Source organism: Neopelma chrysocephalum, unplaced genomic scaffold, assembly GCF_003984885.1.
Source record: "Neopelma chrysocephalum unplaced genomic scaffold, ASM398488v2 Primary Assembly neopelma1_97065, whole genome shotgun sequence".
NCBI lineage: Eukaryota > Metazoa > Chordata > Aves > Passeriformes > Pipridae > Neopelma > Neopelma chrysocephalum.
The window spans coordinates 294,343-310,276 of NW_020925707.1; the positions used below are offsets into that span (position 1 = coordinate 294,343).

At 35.2% G+C, this 15,934-nt stretch overlaps 1 protein-coding gene across 2 annotated transcripts in view; it reads right to left on the reverse strand.

The window, feature by feature from the left end:
- The window catches only part of ADGRV1 (adhesion G protein-coupled receptor V1), a 266,144-nt gene that overhangs the window by 151,773 nt on the left and 98,437 nt on the right, over positions 1–15,934 (reverse strand). For both annotated transcript variants that reach the window (XM_027671225.1, XM_027671226.1), the window contains 17 exons: positions 15,687–15,866; positions 14,886–15,050; positions 13,636–13,753; positions 13,225–13,348; positions 11,921–12,059; positions 11,597–11,782; positions 11,074–11,306; positions 10,440–10,588; positions 10,145–10,346; positions 9,434–9,653; positions 8,124–8,363; positions 7,047–7,196; positions 5,871–6,344; positions 4,986–5,129; positions 3,584–3,755; positions 2,959–3,094; positions 480–1,327 (listed from right to left, as the gene is read on the reverse strand). In XM_027671225.1, the coding sequence (XP_027527026.1) occupies positions 480–1,327; positions 2,959–3,094; positions 3,584–3,755; positions 4,986–5,129; positions 5,871–6,344; positions 7,047–7,196; positions 8,124–8,363; positions 9,434–9,653; positions 10,145–10,346; positions 10,440–10,588; positions 11,074–11,306; positions 11,597–11,782; positions 11,921–12,059; positions 13,225–13,348; positions 13,636–13,753; positions 14,886–15,050; positions 15,687–15,866 (3,880 nt within the window). The remainder of the gene's footprint in view (positions 1–479; positions 1,328–2,958; positions 3,095–3,583; positions 3,756–4,985; positions 5,130–5,870; positions 6,345–7,046; positions 7,197–8,123; positions 8,364–9,433; positions 9,654–10,144; positions 10,347–10,439; positions 10,589–11,073; positions 11,307–11,596; positions 11,783–11,920; positions 12,060–13,224; positions 13,349–13,635; positions 13,754–14,885; positions 15,051–15,686; positions 15,867–15,934) is intronic.

A 15,934-nucleotide genomic window follows, 5' to 3' on the forward strand; every position in this document is an offset into this window, starting at 1 on the left:
TGGACACTTTCATATTCAGATCAAAATTAATTGGTGACACTTCTCATAGCCACAGATATGTATCATAAAGTAACCCAATTGTTCTTTGAATTTGGAAGTCATGGATCTTTTGAGATGGGAACTTCAGGTACCAGGGGAAGGGTTGGCACAAGGAAAATGGTAAAGAAAAATGAGCCTGCAAATGCTTTTACATCTGCAAGGTAAACACTTTCTGCTCAGTCATCTCCTGTCATGAAGTAAAATAGGAAGAGAGATAAGCAGCCTCTATAAATGTATTTTGAGCTACATTACTAAGGGATGCACGGTGGGTTTAGTGGACTAGATGTTTCCTCTGATCTGGAAAACCTAAGATTTGGGAACAGAGTACCCTGCTTATTACCACATAGAATTACAATCTTTACATCAAAATTGTTACCAGAATAATTTACTGTTATTTAATTCAAATACATTTACTCATTTTCTGGGGGAAATGATTTTACCTGCAATAATTACTGTTGAAAAAGAAGCAAATCCATGTTCATCCTTCCCTTCCACAATCTGAGCCCCATATTCAGGATCTGAGAGGAAAACGTAAAATAATTCCTGGCCTTCAGGCTCATCATCATCAAAAATTTTTATAGATACCATGCTTTCTCTTTCTCCATCTAGCAAAGTCAGAGAGACTGTCTGTTCTTCAAAATCTTCTCCTTCCATTGCCCATGTGAAGTTTGATTTTCCATGAACATTTCCAAAAGGATAAAAATCTACACCACTCTGTGCACTCACTCCCCCGAAGGTTTTTACAGTTACTTTAATATCACCAGTAAATTCCTTGGTCCTTCTGATTTGAAGCACTGCTGTGTTGGAGGTATTGTTGTTTGCATCTTCTTCAACATAAATAAATTCTGGCCCCAAACTTATTATTCCATGAAGAATATCATTAGCCAGGATATTAACTGTTGCAACACTGAAAGCTGGATTTAAACGTGGACTCCAGGCAAGATTCACAGGTTGGACATCCAGAATTTCCACAGAAGTCAAATTTACAAAAAAAAATTCCTGTATTTCAGACACAGTGTCATCAATTATTGATAATTCTATCACAGCACTTGTCTGAAAATGTAAAAACATAAGCTCTCCATTGTAGATGGGTATAAAGTCCTCCTGTGGTTTGGCACTTCCCGGAATGGTCTCGTATGTCACTTTAGTGAGATTACTTCGAAAACCAAACAATCTTTGGACATGGAGACTGACTGTCTGTACATCTTCTTTAACTGAAACAGATCTTGAGTTAACATCAAACTGGAAGATCCCCATTGGCTCAATTTCAGCTATCGTAAATCCTGACCTGAAATAGAAAAGATACCAAAGTTGAGAGAGGAAATATGAATAACAAAAAGTAAAACAATCAAGCATAATAATTTTCAGTGAGCAAATCAATGATGGCTGTAAGAAAGTGGATTAGAAAATGTGTAACAGTAGAGGAAAGAAATAGCAACTATATAAAACAAGACATAAAGAGGGTCTCTGAAAAGTGCTTTTGCAGTGATTGAACTGAAAAGCCCTCCATGGACTTAACACATCCCAAGTCAGCACAAGATACTGAGTAAACTATATATAAAATATGGTCTTCTTGGAAAATGGAGAGGCAAAGGAAAGTATGTTTTCCTGTTGAGGACACAATGAAGGAATACAATACAGCCACTACAAGTAATACCGGTTTTAAACACTGAACAAACTTCCTGTACCAAGGGAAAACTGAGGAGTAGACAGATGCTAGCAGATCTACAGTTTTAGTCAGGAAGCTAGAGAAGGACAGGAAGTTATTTTAAAATATACAGTGGAGCTTTGAAATACTAACTGCCCCCTCACAGCATTACTCATCATACTTTTTTCCAGATCTGAGCCTTGTTATCAATATCAATTTTAGCTTTACTTTGTTCATATTAAATATATCCCCTTCTTATTAGAAAATATTAGACTAAGACTCTGTTAAATCTTGGGTCATACATTTAGCTCTAAAACTGACCCATTACTCAGTTCAGAGGCTACGAAATGACACTACAATTACAGTGGTTTTGGCTAACAAACGAGACCCCTCTACCACTATGGAAACCAAAAAATCTCCAAAGTAATTGTCAGCTTTATCTGCTGTGGGATGTAGTCTTGAGTTTTCTAGGAAAGGTCATCCTTATATACTCAAGGTATTTGACTTGCACAGTGAACATGAGCTCTGAGAACACCAGTCCATAGGGTGGACAAGCCTAAGAGAAGGGATCAGTTTGAGGAATTTAGCCACCTTGTTCACTCGTTGCTTCCTTCAGATTTGCCAGTGTAAGTCTAATATGGTGAAACCAATAGCCTTCTTCTCACACAACGTCACTCTACGTTAGTTCTTTTCATACTACTTTTAGCTATCAATGAGTAAAGAAGAATGAAAATAGTTTGAAGAACAGATAACAGCTTAACTGAGATGAAAAACTACATTGAAAGTAATGTTTTTGTTTTTAAGAATAAAAAGGCTGTTTTATATAAGTTAAGCATTTCTACAGCATTTCTTGTTTCATTTTATTTATTTTAAATAATGTTTGTTATCTAAGATCTTCTAAATATGGAGTTTTAGGGACACTGAAAATTGTCAAAGTTTATTTCGTTCTTCAGCTTCCTGGTTAAAACTGTTGATCTCTGTTCTTCATTTTCCTAACTGTTTCCATCATTCTAGGAACATTCTAGGCACTTTGGATCCCAATGACAGGAAACAGACTGGAATTGAAAGAAAGCCTCAGTTCCAATCAGGTCAGATCTGCAGTACTGACACTTGTTTCCACCTGAGACAAGACATACAAATTTATCAAAGGCGGCACTAAAATTTGCTAGCTACCTATAATTTAATAGGGATTTGTATGAGGTATATGCCTATATACAGGTCATAATCCTCACAGCATCTCTGCAACTTGAAAGTGTAAGTAACATGCTTACCTCAGGCGAGCCCCACCAGACACATTGCTGTGCACTGCTGTTAAAGTGATGGCAAATGACTCACATTTATTTAGGCTTGGAATAGCCTGAAATGAAATCACTTTACTTTCCTCCCCGGAGGAAAACATAACAGTACCTGAAAGGAGAAGAATCACAGAACATTCTGAGTTGGAAGAGACCCACAAGGATGATCAAGTCCAGCTCTTTAAGTGAATGGCCCATATGGGGATCAAACTCTCAACCTTGGTATTATTAGCACCGTGCTCTAACCAACTCACTAAACTGGAATTCTCTTTTTATCTGAGGATATACGGAGATAGGGACTTTAGTCACAATTCCACTCCATTGAGGGTGAAGAAATCTTCATGATAAGGGTCTTTTCTATATAAAGCTGTCCTTCAGGGGCATAGCATTGTATCTATGAAGATTAGCTCTTTTATTGCTCATAAAAGAAATATATTACTTACAGATAAAAATTGGATCACACAACTTCATTCTAATGACTCTTCATTAATCAACGAAACAGGTATAGAGGTAAAAAACTAAAAGGTGGTATCATCACTTATACAACTGTCATAGTTGTTGTACTTGTAGCTGTACATAGCTTATTGTGACAGGTACTCACCAAGTGGAGGAGTAATATTGCCTGTCTGAGCAGAGTCAGTGACTAGGTCTAGTGGGTATCCTGAAATCCAGCTAACTGTTACAGAGCCATAAACTCCTTTTCTGGTTATGATGGCATGGCCTGTCCCTGATGCAATGTTTGTAAGTCGTAATATCACAGATTTAAAGCCAATCTGTGGAAACATAGTAGATTTTGTCAGAAAATTGAATAAAAATGAGTCTTAACATATGTAAAAGCATACTATATTTTGTAAAATGGGCATTTTACAATAAGAATGCATTCATAAAGTTGTATGTATGTACATACATCTATGCATCTGTGTATATGCATATATATTATTCCATCATGCTCTTTAATAATATTTTTACATTTTAGATTTCTGAGAATTAAATTGTAGGGAAAAGGAACAAGCATGACTGACATTTCAGTACCGAAAACAGTGAATGCAGTATTCTGTGCCTCTTGTTTAGAAGAAAATCAAATCAAGCTGCCCTCACTGCTAGATAGATAGAGGTGTAAAATAAGTTATTAATTGTGTATCCAGTGAAAAGTAAGTTATTGCCTCATGACACTGTTCAAAAAATTATTCTTGCTACTCTGATCTACTTTACTTTTTCTCTGAGCAGCAAGAAGGACTGAATGGACAATTTGTGCATTATAAAAGCAATGATAAATGGATACATAGTAGCATATAGTATATAACAGTCTTTCTGTAATCAGTGTTTACAGAAAGAGTATTTGAATTAAGTTCCATTGCAAAGTAAAAATCAGAAAATTGCTTCAAGATAATTAAAACCATTAAATAAAAACTTCAATAAAATTTATGAGTTAAAACCTCAGCATGCTATTGCCTTTACCTGACATACAAAGAGGGAACAGTAGCACATATACCATATCAGAATAGACAAATTATCTTTTCTCACTCTCATATAGACTAGAAAAATGAAAAAATTATCATTCAGTGATTAGGCAAATTTAGAGATATCTGCACTAAAACCCAGCATAATCTCCACCTCTTTTTGTACTTAATACTGCATATGTGCTGTTATCTACTTTGGGGCTGCTATTCTTAAAGAAATGGCATTGTTCTGATTTAGTTAGTTTCCTTTAAGTCTCAGAACTTCCCTTTCATGTAAATAAAAGTATAAATTAGCCATATTATTTAAACTATTTGTGTTCTATAGATGAAGACACTTTTTCCAACTGTATTAAAACATTTCTATAAGAATTTGTATCAGAGTAACAGTACAAGTACTAACTGGAAAAATCTTGTTAGTCATTATATTGGTTGCCATGATGAAAACTTTACAGAGCCAACTGAATTCTTATAGCAGCTCTCTTTTGCAATGAGGTGTAACTTTCTTCTGTGGTAGAAACATTACACTGCAAACAGGCTACTGACCTGTGAATTGGCAGCTTCCTCAGGAATAAGCAGCATAGCAGACTTTGCTTTTCCTAATATTTTAGGCACATCCTTGGCACTTCCTCTAACCAGGCTTACATTAGTAAGTTCCAGAGTAAAATTCAAGCCCAGAAAAATAAATGCCTTTGAGAGAGAGAATTTAATTAAAAAGGTAGAAGTGTATTTCCACTACAAACATGTTAGCCACCAGTTCAAATAATTAAGAAACAGAATGATCTGCAGATTTTGTTCTTTTTGCATACAAAAACCAGCGTATTCAAGTGTTCTGTTGATTATGTTTCTCAAAAGAAATACAGTTAAACCATCAATATGGTGAAGGTGATCCGTCAGCAGTTTGCTGAAGTACAAATTTGTAGAGCAAACTGTCATTTTAATAAGTTGTATCTAACACAGTGGGCCTTAGCTTTTCCTTAGGATTAAAAATAAGTAAGATGGATGTAAGAGTATGTAAGTGTGGATCTAAGACTGTAATAATAATAACAAACAACTGGGAAACACAGAGAACTGCAGGTACATTTATCTGCTGCTCTGTGGGTCAGTAATGACAGATCACCATCTACAACCCATAAGGGAAACTTGAGAAAGTATCTGCATACATGTAAATAATAAGATATTGAACTGACAGTAACACAAAGCAATGATGTTAGGAAACACAAAGTACTTGGACACACGCAGAGCAGTGATTTTGCAATTATTATCAGAGAATGTGTTATGTGAAACCCATTCTACTCAATAAATAGGAAATTCATAACACAAACTGTCTTTTCTGCTTCTTCATAGTGGATGTTAGTGAGAGTTTAGTATCTTATTTGTATTATGACGAAGCAGATGAAAGCAGTAGATAACATAGGAGCTAAAACACACCTGGTTGCTTATTGGCACTCTTTTAACTCCAAAGCTGGCACCATCTTCTATTGTGAGGAATCCCACCTCATTCTCAGGTTCAATTAGTGTTTCCTCATGATGAGACATGATATGGTACTCAACCATCACTTCTCCAAATGCCCCAGCATGCCGAGTTACATTAATTTGAACATATCGATCCAGGTTCTTCTCTACCAATACTGACTGCTGATCAGAGTACAGGGCAAACACTCCGTAAGGATCATCATTGGCAAACACTGTGATCTTTGAAATTCTTTTCTCTTGGTCTATATCTGCTCCACCTTCCACTGAAATCAGCTGCACCACATAGTTCTCATCCAGTTCAGGAATATCATCAGGTAACAGGTAGATAATTATCTCAGCTGTACTCTGCTGGTCAGCAATGACAACAGAGCCCTCTGTCTTAAGAAAGTCACCCGTGATGTCAGATTCACTGTGTATATCCCAGTAAACCTGAAATGAGTATGGAAAATGCACAAAACAAAAGGAAGCAAAATTAACTGCAAAGTTAGAAAGTTGCATATTCATGATTCAGCATAGACAGGATATGGAACTGACTCCTATTAACTAAAATTTGGTTTAGGTACAAAAATAAAAATTGGTTTAGGCATAAAAAGAAGCAAAAAGATTATCTTACAAACGGTGTGCTATTCCACTAACTATTAAGATTTCCTCTGTCTACCTTCAGAAGATTTATATAAAACTGAACATTTTAAAAAAATTATTTCTATTTTTACACTAAAATATCCTTGCTGTTTTTCCTGTTTCCAAGATTCCTCCTATCAGAAAGGGATGAAGAGCTCTTATTAAACACAGCAGATGCATCTATTAATTGGTTAATTTATTTTTCATTTAAATGAGCTCCTGTTAAAACACTGACTTCTAAAAAACTTCAGATAAAAAACCATGTGAATGATGGTTCAAAAAAGTTTGATTTTGGCTAAAAAAAAAGCAAATTGTGATGATCTCAAAGAAAGCTCACTATGAAAGTATGGTCTCCTTTTCTGCCATTAAAAGTAAAGCCCTTGCTAAATTCACTCTAACAGGCGACCTTTCTAAAATTAATTTGAGAAACAAGCAATAGAAATTTTTCCACACACTGATACTGAGGATGATTTCAGATAATACGGTTTATTAGGAAAAGAGTGAGAATACCGTTATGTCTCCCACAGTGCCCAGAATTCGCTTGACAAACAGTGTAATACTTCGTGGCCCATCATCTCCTGTGGGTTCTGTATAGTTATTCTCAATTAATGATTCAGGAGCAAACTGGACAACTCCATTGGGATCACCAAACTTCTCTATCTGCAAATAAGTGAACAAGCATACAAAAATTGGAAATGTAGTGTGAGTTGTACTCTTGTTCAAACTGTTCATATTTTCATTCCTAGATGATACAAGGGCATACATCTGTTAGTTCAAAGAGACAGCAGAGAAAGTTTTGAATGTCTCCTTTTCAGTTTTCAGTCTCTCTGCCTAAAGAAGAAAAGAACAAAGTTTTATTTCAAATCTCATACCTCAATATTCTGATATTAAAGCAGAAAATGCTCAGGCACCTTGAGCTAGTGTACAGAACCTCTTCTAACACAATGAGTTTGTAAACTCAGCCCTAAAGGAGAGAGGTTATCCATATCCATCTGTGTGAATCACTAGCTGTAACAAGAATTCGGGGTGACCTGACTTACTTAGGGGTTTGTGGAAATAGGAGGTAATTCCCTTACAGATCAGATATTAAAATAAAAATGCAATTTCTAGGAAAGATTTTTTTCCTAGGGCTTCTTAAAGCACCCTTATAAATATTTCCTTAGTTGCAGTATCCATAGAGCAGCAATTTGTTTTTGACAACCCTCTCTGCCTTCTCTCACAAATTTTTGTATTTCTCTTGCACTGTGAAAAGCCAGATTTTCTCCTTTCCTCTGAAGATGTCAAGAGGAATAACAAACAAATTGACATGTAGAAATGAGGGCACAATCCACACTTTCTCCAAACAGAATCACATTAAACTACAAATAAGAGACCAGGTCAGGGCTTTTATACCGATTTGTACTGATAGATAGATCCTTTGCCCTTTTTTTCAGAAGTGAAGATGTAGCAATACACCACATTAGTACAAAGGCCAAAAAAGCCAAATGACAAACTATGTAATCATTATGGTTAATTTTTAAATGCTTTGTGAGATAAATAAAAATATCAAAAGTAATCTCTGAAGAAAGAAGAGCAATAATGACTTACTATTAGTGTAATGCTGTTTGCCTTAGAATCTATTTCTGTTTCACCTTTCATAAGGCTCAGTCTAATAATGAAGGTCTCCTGAACTTCAATTTCTTCATGAGGATGGATTTGTAGATTAATAGTTCTTTGACCTCCCTCTCCTTCTTCAAAATAGAATGATCCATTCACAGGGTCACCAATGTCACTATTCAGGGGAGACAAAATCTCTTCTGAATTGGGTCCTAAGATGTCCCAATTAATCTGTGGAAGACATCAGTTTCAGATTCAGAGGGGTGATATATTATAATAGCACCCTAAGGGGAGAAATGACAGAACACCACAAGTACTTATATCAGCCAATCAGCTATGTTTAAATCTTTGCTGTTAGTACAGAACACAAAATAGTCAAATTAATTTTATGGGTCAAAATATAGAAGCCTTTGGAAAAATAAACACGACAACTTACAAATGGAAATTTTGAAGCGTTAGTTAGTTACAAGGCCAGTTTATTAAATTCCTGATATGAGTAATAGAAAAGAAACTAAGATTTCTTCAGCACGTAACAGGAATCACACAGGCCAGTTTCAATTTCTCTCCCTTTTGTGATTGGTTTGACAGAACTTCCCACATGAGCACTCCAAAACCATTCCCTGCGAAGTGTGATATCAAGACTGAAAATGACAAATATTTTCTGCCATAAAAGTTTTTAATCCTGCAAGTTATAATCTATATTTCTTCAGCCTGATTAAAAGTGATAACATTTCCAAAATTTTCCACAAATTAGACTGCTTTTGAGAAGGTCATATTCAGCCCTTTGCAATTATTATTTTGATAATTTAATTGTTTTACACTTTTCTCCAATGACTTCTAGAAAAAGTCAGAGAAGACCGATTCAATTTTTTTATGAGGAGAGGAGGAGCTCATGGCTTTTAATGCACATTTTCCAGTCATTTGCCCAGAATGTGAAAGGCCTGCCTTGTCTCATATTTACTTTCACTTCGTCAGTGGACTGTATAAAGTAAAAAAATAATCTAGAAAACATGTAGTAAGCAATTTCCTGAATTAAATTAAATTAGTGGTAGTGCATGTAGTTACCCATATTTTTGATGGGATTGAGAGCTAGTTCAGAACAATGTAAACAAGACCATAATACAGGAAAGCAGGAGACGAAAGGAGTTTAGAAGGGTAACAACATTTTGTTATATTGCAACGATATTCAATTCACGTTTAATAAAAAGCTGTAATTATCCTATTAGAAATCAATCACCAAGGAAGCTCTTGAAGGAAAATGCAGACCAGAAAACCTTCAGTCTTTGACAGCCAGGGCCCACCTGAGTCTCCCCCAACAACCTTCCAGTCCTTTCCAGCACCAGGGACACTGTTGTGGGTGCATCAGGGTTGGGAAGATTAATTCGGCTTTGGTTGAGAAATCGGACCATGCCCTGGGGGGAGTCACTTTTTGCAATGGTGACCTGGCTTACCAGGTGAAGCCCCAGGACTGCCCCACCAGTGGCTCCTGTCAGCTGGATTTCAAATTGCTCTGCAAATTCACTACATGGAAAAAGAAAAAGAGATTCTGAGACATCCAAGTGAAAAAAAAAAATTAAAACTGTACTTAGTAATACAATCATGCACCCAATTGCATCTGTTTAAAGGAATACAGAAATCATCTCTGTAGACATAATGTAGAAGGCTTCTCCTATTTGTATAGAATGGTGATATTAAAAAAAAAACAAATGTTCTAATTTCTATTAGTGTTAAGTTAACAATATGGAAAAATATTTTATTCTTCACAGCAGTACTGTTGACACCCAAAATTTCTAATAATCTAATTAAAAACTGTGATTGCATAATATTTGACAGAAACTATGACACTACAACAGCTTCTTTTTTTCCCCTTTGAACTTAGGTTATTTTTTATCACTGAAGAAATTTGTTTTTCAATTCAGCTCGCACACAGCTCTACACATAGACATATTGCATATGTTAAAAGGGATTTATCAGAAGTAAACTGGTGTATAAATGTACGAAAATTTCATTACCTTTCTTCATCATTTATAATAGAGATATAAATAAAAGACTGATTCTGTCCATGATAAAAAATTACAGAATTATTATGGATGATATAGTCAACACCATCAGGAAGTGCAGAAATACTTCGAGAAAGAAAATCAGCTGTGACATTGCCATAAGTTCCATGCTTTCTCACCACAGGAATCATGATTAATCCAGCATCCTCTTCCACTGCAAAAATAATTGAGAAAAAGTTACTTAATTTCAAAATTTATGCCATAGCCTTATCTTCAAAACCACAGTGAAAACTTGAGGCAAACTTACCTTCTAGAAGGATATACTGTGGATCAAATTCTATGATGCCTTCAGCATTATCGCTTTTTGCAATAGTGATCCATACTGTGGAGATATTTCCTATTATTGGAGGCTGATCCACCTGTAGACCATTTTCTTTTACAGTAAAATCAAATCCACTTGCAAGGACATAAAAAAGAAAATTATATAAAAATACATTTAAAAATTCTTGTGAAACTATTAAGGTGGGTGTATGACAATTTGTCAACTACCGCAAATTCTTTCATTGTCTGACAGTTATTGCTGAAGACATTTTGTCACATTTTTTCATATTATTATGTATTCAAAAATAGTAGTTTATACACAGAAATGCATATCTTTTATTTTTCTTTCTCATTTTATTCTAATTTCTTGCAACTTGAGAACTTGTTTGTAATGTATGGACTTCAAACTTTAATAAATCTTAATAAGCAATATCTTTACACTAATGTTAAAATAATTGGGTTAACCACATATCCAATTTCTATTATGATTACAACTATAACATTCTTACAGAATTTTACAGTAAAACAGAAGAAATACAGTAATGACTTTATGCAGGTAGATCAGAATCCAAAGATAGTTCTTCTGCTTGTAAACAATCAACTGAGAATTTTATCTTTACCTTCCTTGGAGTTCCACTTCTGTAATCATCACTGAAAAATTTTCAGGACCTTCAGGAAAATCATCATCATGAATTTCAATCAAAATCATTTTACTCTCCTCCTGTGGTTCAAACACCAATTCCCTTACTGTGGGAGTGAAATCCATTCCCTCCTCTGCAGTCCCATTTATTATCTGAAACCAAAGATGTACTTTGCCATAGGATCCCCTGGAACGCACAACAGTGATGTTAACCTGAGGGAAAGAGGACATTTTCTTTAAAAAATGGCTTTGTTTTCTGTTACAGTTGCCTTTAGCAGGCCATTCTAAAGGGACCTTTTCAATGGTAACAGTAACAACAATTTGATTTATTAAGTACACAGTACATGAACCTTAGCAGATAGCCTTCTTTCTCAGAGTATTCCAAAAGTCGCAGACAATAATTCTGGAGACAATTTATTTTCTTTCTAAAGTTGAGTATAATTTTAGCAACAATACTGATATCTATCAGTAATTTTACATAAGAAGGAATTTTAATCTAATACCCATTTTTCTTCTTCCTTTGTTAGCAACAGTTCCCGGGAAAATGCAAACTCTCCATATGGATAATCACTGGCAGCCATGGTAATATTTGCTGTGCTGCTAGATTCATTTATGAGTCCTCCACCACTGATTCTGGTTAGCTGAAACTGGTAGTAATGCTTCTCCTCAGGACAGTTGTCATCTACAACCTGGGGAGAAGCACCAACAAAAGCTAAAAGGCTTCAGACCATTTCCAGAAATAAAGATATAACTAATTGCTAACTAAGATTCTAAGGAAACAAAAGTAAGTACTTGAAATAGCTACTGGTGTAACATCTCTCATATACCTGTATTAGAACAACTGCTGCAGACTGCCTATCTCGCATGGTCAAGGTCCCCGATACCTCAGTAAATTCTGTGTGATGAGGAGGTGTTATATTCCAACATATTACAATCTCCCCAAAAATCCCTGGGCCACGTATGAGGCTGCAGGTAAGAACATAAACACAGATTTTATTTTTACCTTTAGCATTTAATATCCAATCTAGAGAGAGTAAATCATAATGTTGTGCATGAAAGTAATGTTATTAGCACTGTGAAGCTTGAGTTTTAACATACTTGATCACTATTAAGATCATTAGAATTCCCTCTTTAGGCAGTAACATTTCTGAAGTTTGGGTGACATCTCGAGCTGTATTTTTACCAAGAGATCCTTCTAGTTTCTTTGCATATATAGCCAAAGATGGAGTCTCAAAACTGATTTCTCTTGGTTCCATTCCGCTTTTCCAGAGAAAAGATATGCAAAGCAGAGGAGAAATTGGGCTTTAGGGTAATGCCCAGAGGCAATTTAGTTTATAAGGCAGAAGGACACTAGAATACAGCTGTGAGATCTTCTGAGAAATGTTTTGTCTGCTAGTTGTCTAAAACCCTACACATAACACCAGATTTGATGAACTAAGTCATGGTAAAGATTTGTCTGCACATAACATGATCTCCCACATGATCTACAACTACCTCTGCACAAGGCCTCATTTTGTCTTTTGGGCTTCTTATAGCAACACAAGAAGCTGTTTCTGTTGTGTATATTTGCTGTTTCGCCAATGGAAAGTGTCATAATCCTTTTTTCCAATGCTCTTAGAAGGTATGGGAACGTCCTAATTTCTTCACCTTGTTTTCAGTTGACTGAATGAAACAATTGCTTCTTGTTTCCACCAAAACCCCAGTTCCCATATTGTTTATGCTAGACAACCCAGCAATGTACTAAAACACTGTTCAAGCACAAATCCCAAACTGAATTCTGGAAAGCACAAAACACAAAACACCTTGAAATGTCACTGATTCCCCTGCCACTTTGCTTTCATTAAGATCCTCTTTCCTTTAACGCATCAACATTAAAGATGCAAATTCTGCTAGAAGAAAACTATGTTATAAATAATTTGAGAGGAATATTTGGACCTTCCCAGTAATACTGAAAAGACACGTAGCATATTCTGCCCTTCTTTAAAACCAACTATCTAATTTTAAAAATAGTTCTGATTATAGAAGTGATGGTGAAATGCAGCACTTGATAAATTTTTGCCAAATACAGAGTCTCATAGGTTTTGAATTTGAGTTGTTGTCCTTCCTTTGGAAAAATGAGAGATGTACCCACCTAATAAGAGCAGTTCCATTATAATTTCCTGAAGGTTCTCCAATCAGAACATCCTTGGATGAATAGGCTATCCCGACCACTCCAGAAGCTCCTTCATCTCCCAAAATAATGATAGTTGCAACACCTATGAAAAGAACAAAGCTTCTCATGGTAAATGACAACTATCCAACAAGCTAACTTTTGTAAATTTTCTGACATGAGTGGTTAAGCCTCAGCTTCACAGAGGGCCCACGGAATTCCCTTTGATTTCTTCAGACAAGGAAACAACTTAGGGAAAAAGACTTTCAAAATTGCTACCAAATAGCTGTACACAAAACACTTAAGTACTGCAGACTAAAATAATATGAACAGACTTAGAAGAGTTCTCATACAGAATATCTCCAAATAGAAGATACTGAATTAATTCTTTACCATTTACAGGAGATATCTCTGCATCACCAGTAGAGACAAGCCGAATGGTAAATGTTTCGTTCCCCTCCAGCAGACCATCTTGTATTGCATGCAAAACAATCAGCTTCTGGGATTCAGTCTGCATCATGTAAAGACCAGAAGAGTACAGCATTATATATATATATATATATATATATATATATATATATATATATATATGTTTAACATATCAAGTGTTAAGGATGCCTGACATATTTTCTAAAATTTTGTAAATATTAAATTTTTTATGTGGCTGAAATGTTTTCTCATAGATTAATAAGTAGTAAAAATTGTCTCTCAAACATTACGTGCCACCCTAAAAATACCCTGTCTATTTTCAACTCAATAAAGAATGAAATTACTTTGAAATTGTATTCGTATTGACCTTCAACTGAGAGGAAACTTTATATACAAAATCTTTTCCATCAGAAAGTGCATATTCAATAGCACATGCACATTCCAAGTATTGACACATTATTAGGATTAATTAGGTCACAGTAAATTTCTGTCTAGCTCCCATGCTATGAATAATAGCAAAACTTTACCAAATACTGGTGGTCTTAAAAAAAAAATCTATTTTCCAGCTGATTAAAAGTAAAACAACCAGAATGCCTATTTATTTAATGCAGAACAGCTTTGTTAAAACACTTCTCTTCCTTAAATATCTTGAGTAGACAATAAAAGATAAATAATAAGATAGTATCAGTATCCAATATTTGATTCCTACCTCAGTTTTAACATGCTATGAAATATAAATCAAATAACACTGTCCAGTTTGAAAGTTACTGAAATATTTTTTTATTTGTTTTGTTGTGTTTTTTTTTAATCTGCAGATTTTGAGCATTCATTTATCCTTCTCACCCTTTCAACACAAATTTTCTTTTTCAATTGCCTGACACTGTAATATAATAAATGTTTCCATAATCATTATTCACATTCAGGACATTTTGATTCCTCTTTCTTAATTGTAAAAAAATTGAGATTTGAAGAGCCTACCTTCCTGATGATTACATTATGGTGCCTTAAAAAGAGCATGTCAGCTTTCCTTTACTGCTTGAAAAAACACTGAATACTGCTAACTCCACCAGTTCAAACTGACCTCTTTCTATAGTATAATACTTAGTAACCCCCTACTTCTATAAACATCTAACAACAACCATGCAAACACACACAAGTAGAAGAAAGTAATTTTAAATCTAATACTAAATAGTTTATAGCAATATCAGAAATACCTCATTGAAATGAAGGGTACCATTTAAAGGAGTCAGATCATATCTGGCTGCTTCCTCAAGAATCCATAATACTTTAACTGCTCCTTGTCCTCCCTGACTCCGACTTACAGTGACCAAAACAACTGCAGCAGAGTCATCAGGTGTCTGAGGTTCCTTCACTGTTACCTGATGGAGAAAGAGAAGGAAAGTGTGGGAAAGGCTGTATCAAAAGGCATTAATACCAAATTTAGATAAACAACAAAAAGCTTTATCAGACAATCCAAAACAACGAGAAAAGTGAAAATGACCAGGAAGATAACAGACGTAAGGCATGTGTTGATTTCTGCTAGCAAAGATTAGTCACTCATGTTATTTCTGTATGTCTTATGATTCAAAACAATTACAGAAAATGAGTCACCAGCAAGCACAGCACCAGCAAAATGAAGAGCAGAGGCACTGCAAGAACTAAGATGAAATATGTTTTGTGATTTCTTTCCAAACTTTACTTTCAGTAATGCAGATTATTATAAAACCATTTTAATATTCAACAGACCACCAAAAATCATAGCTGGGATGTCCTGAATTGTTAGTATACTGAACTAAATTGATTCAGTCATGCAGAAATCTGTATTTATGCAGCAGCACTTTCACTGTTATTACCGTATTATTACCAGACAGCCAGATGAAGACAAGCAAAAATATCCTTTCAATGAAGTCATGTCTTCCACTGCAATGAAGGCTTACAAAAATCAGCTATGTATTAGTGACACAAACCCACTACCCAGCTTTAGCAGAAAGGACTGCAATCCAAATCAAACTCACATTCTTTTCTTCAAACCCAAATACTCCAACAGGGGAATCATTTGGTGGAATAGCAACAGTTACCAGGGTGTCATTCCCAAGTCTTGCACCACCAGTTACCCTCACCAGGGCAATCCTGAAAATCTCAAGGAATTCAACTTCACTGTCATCTATTATTGTGATTTCTATTTCTCCTGTAGCCTGTAGAAACGTTAGAAAAAAGCAACAAAGTTTCATTTATAATATTCTGTGAATTGTTTGAAAAAAAT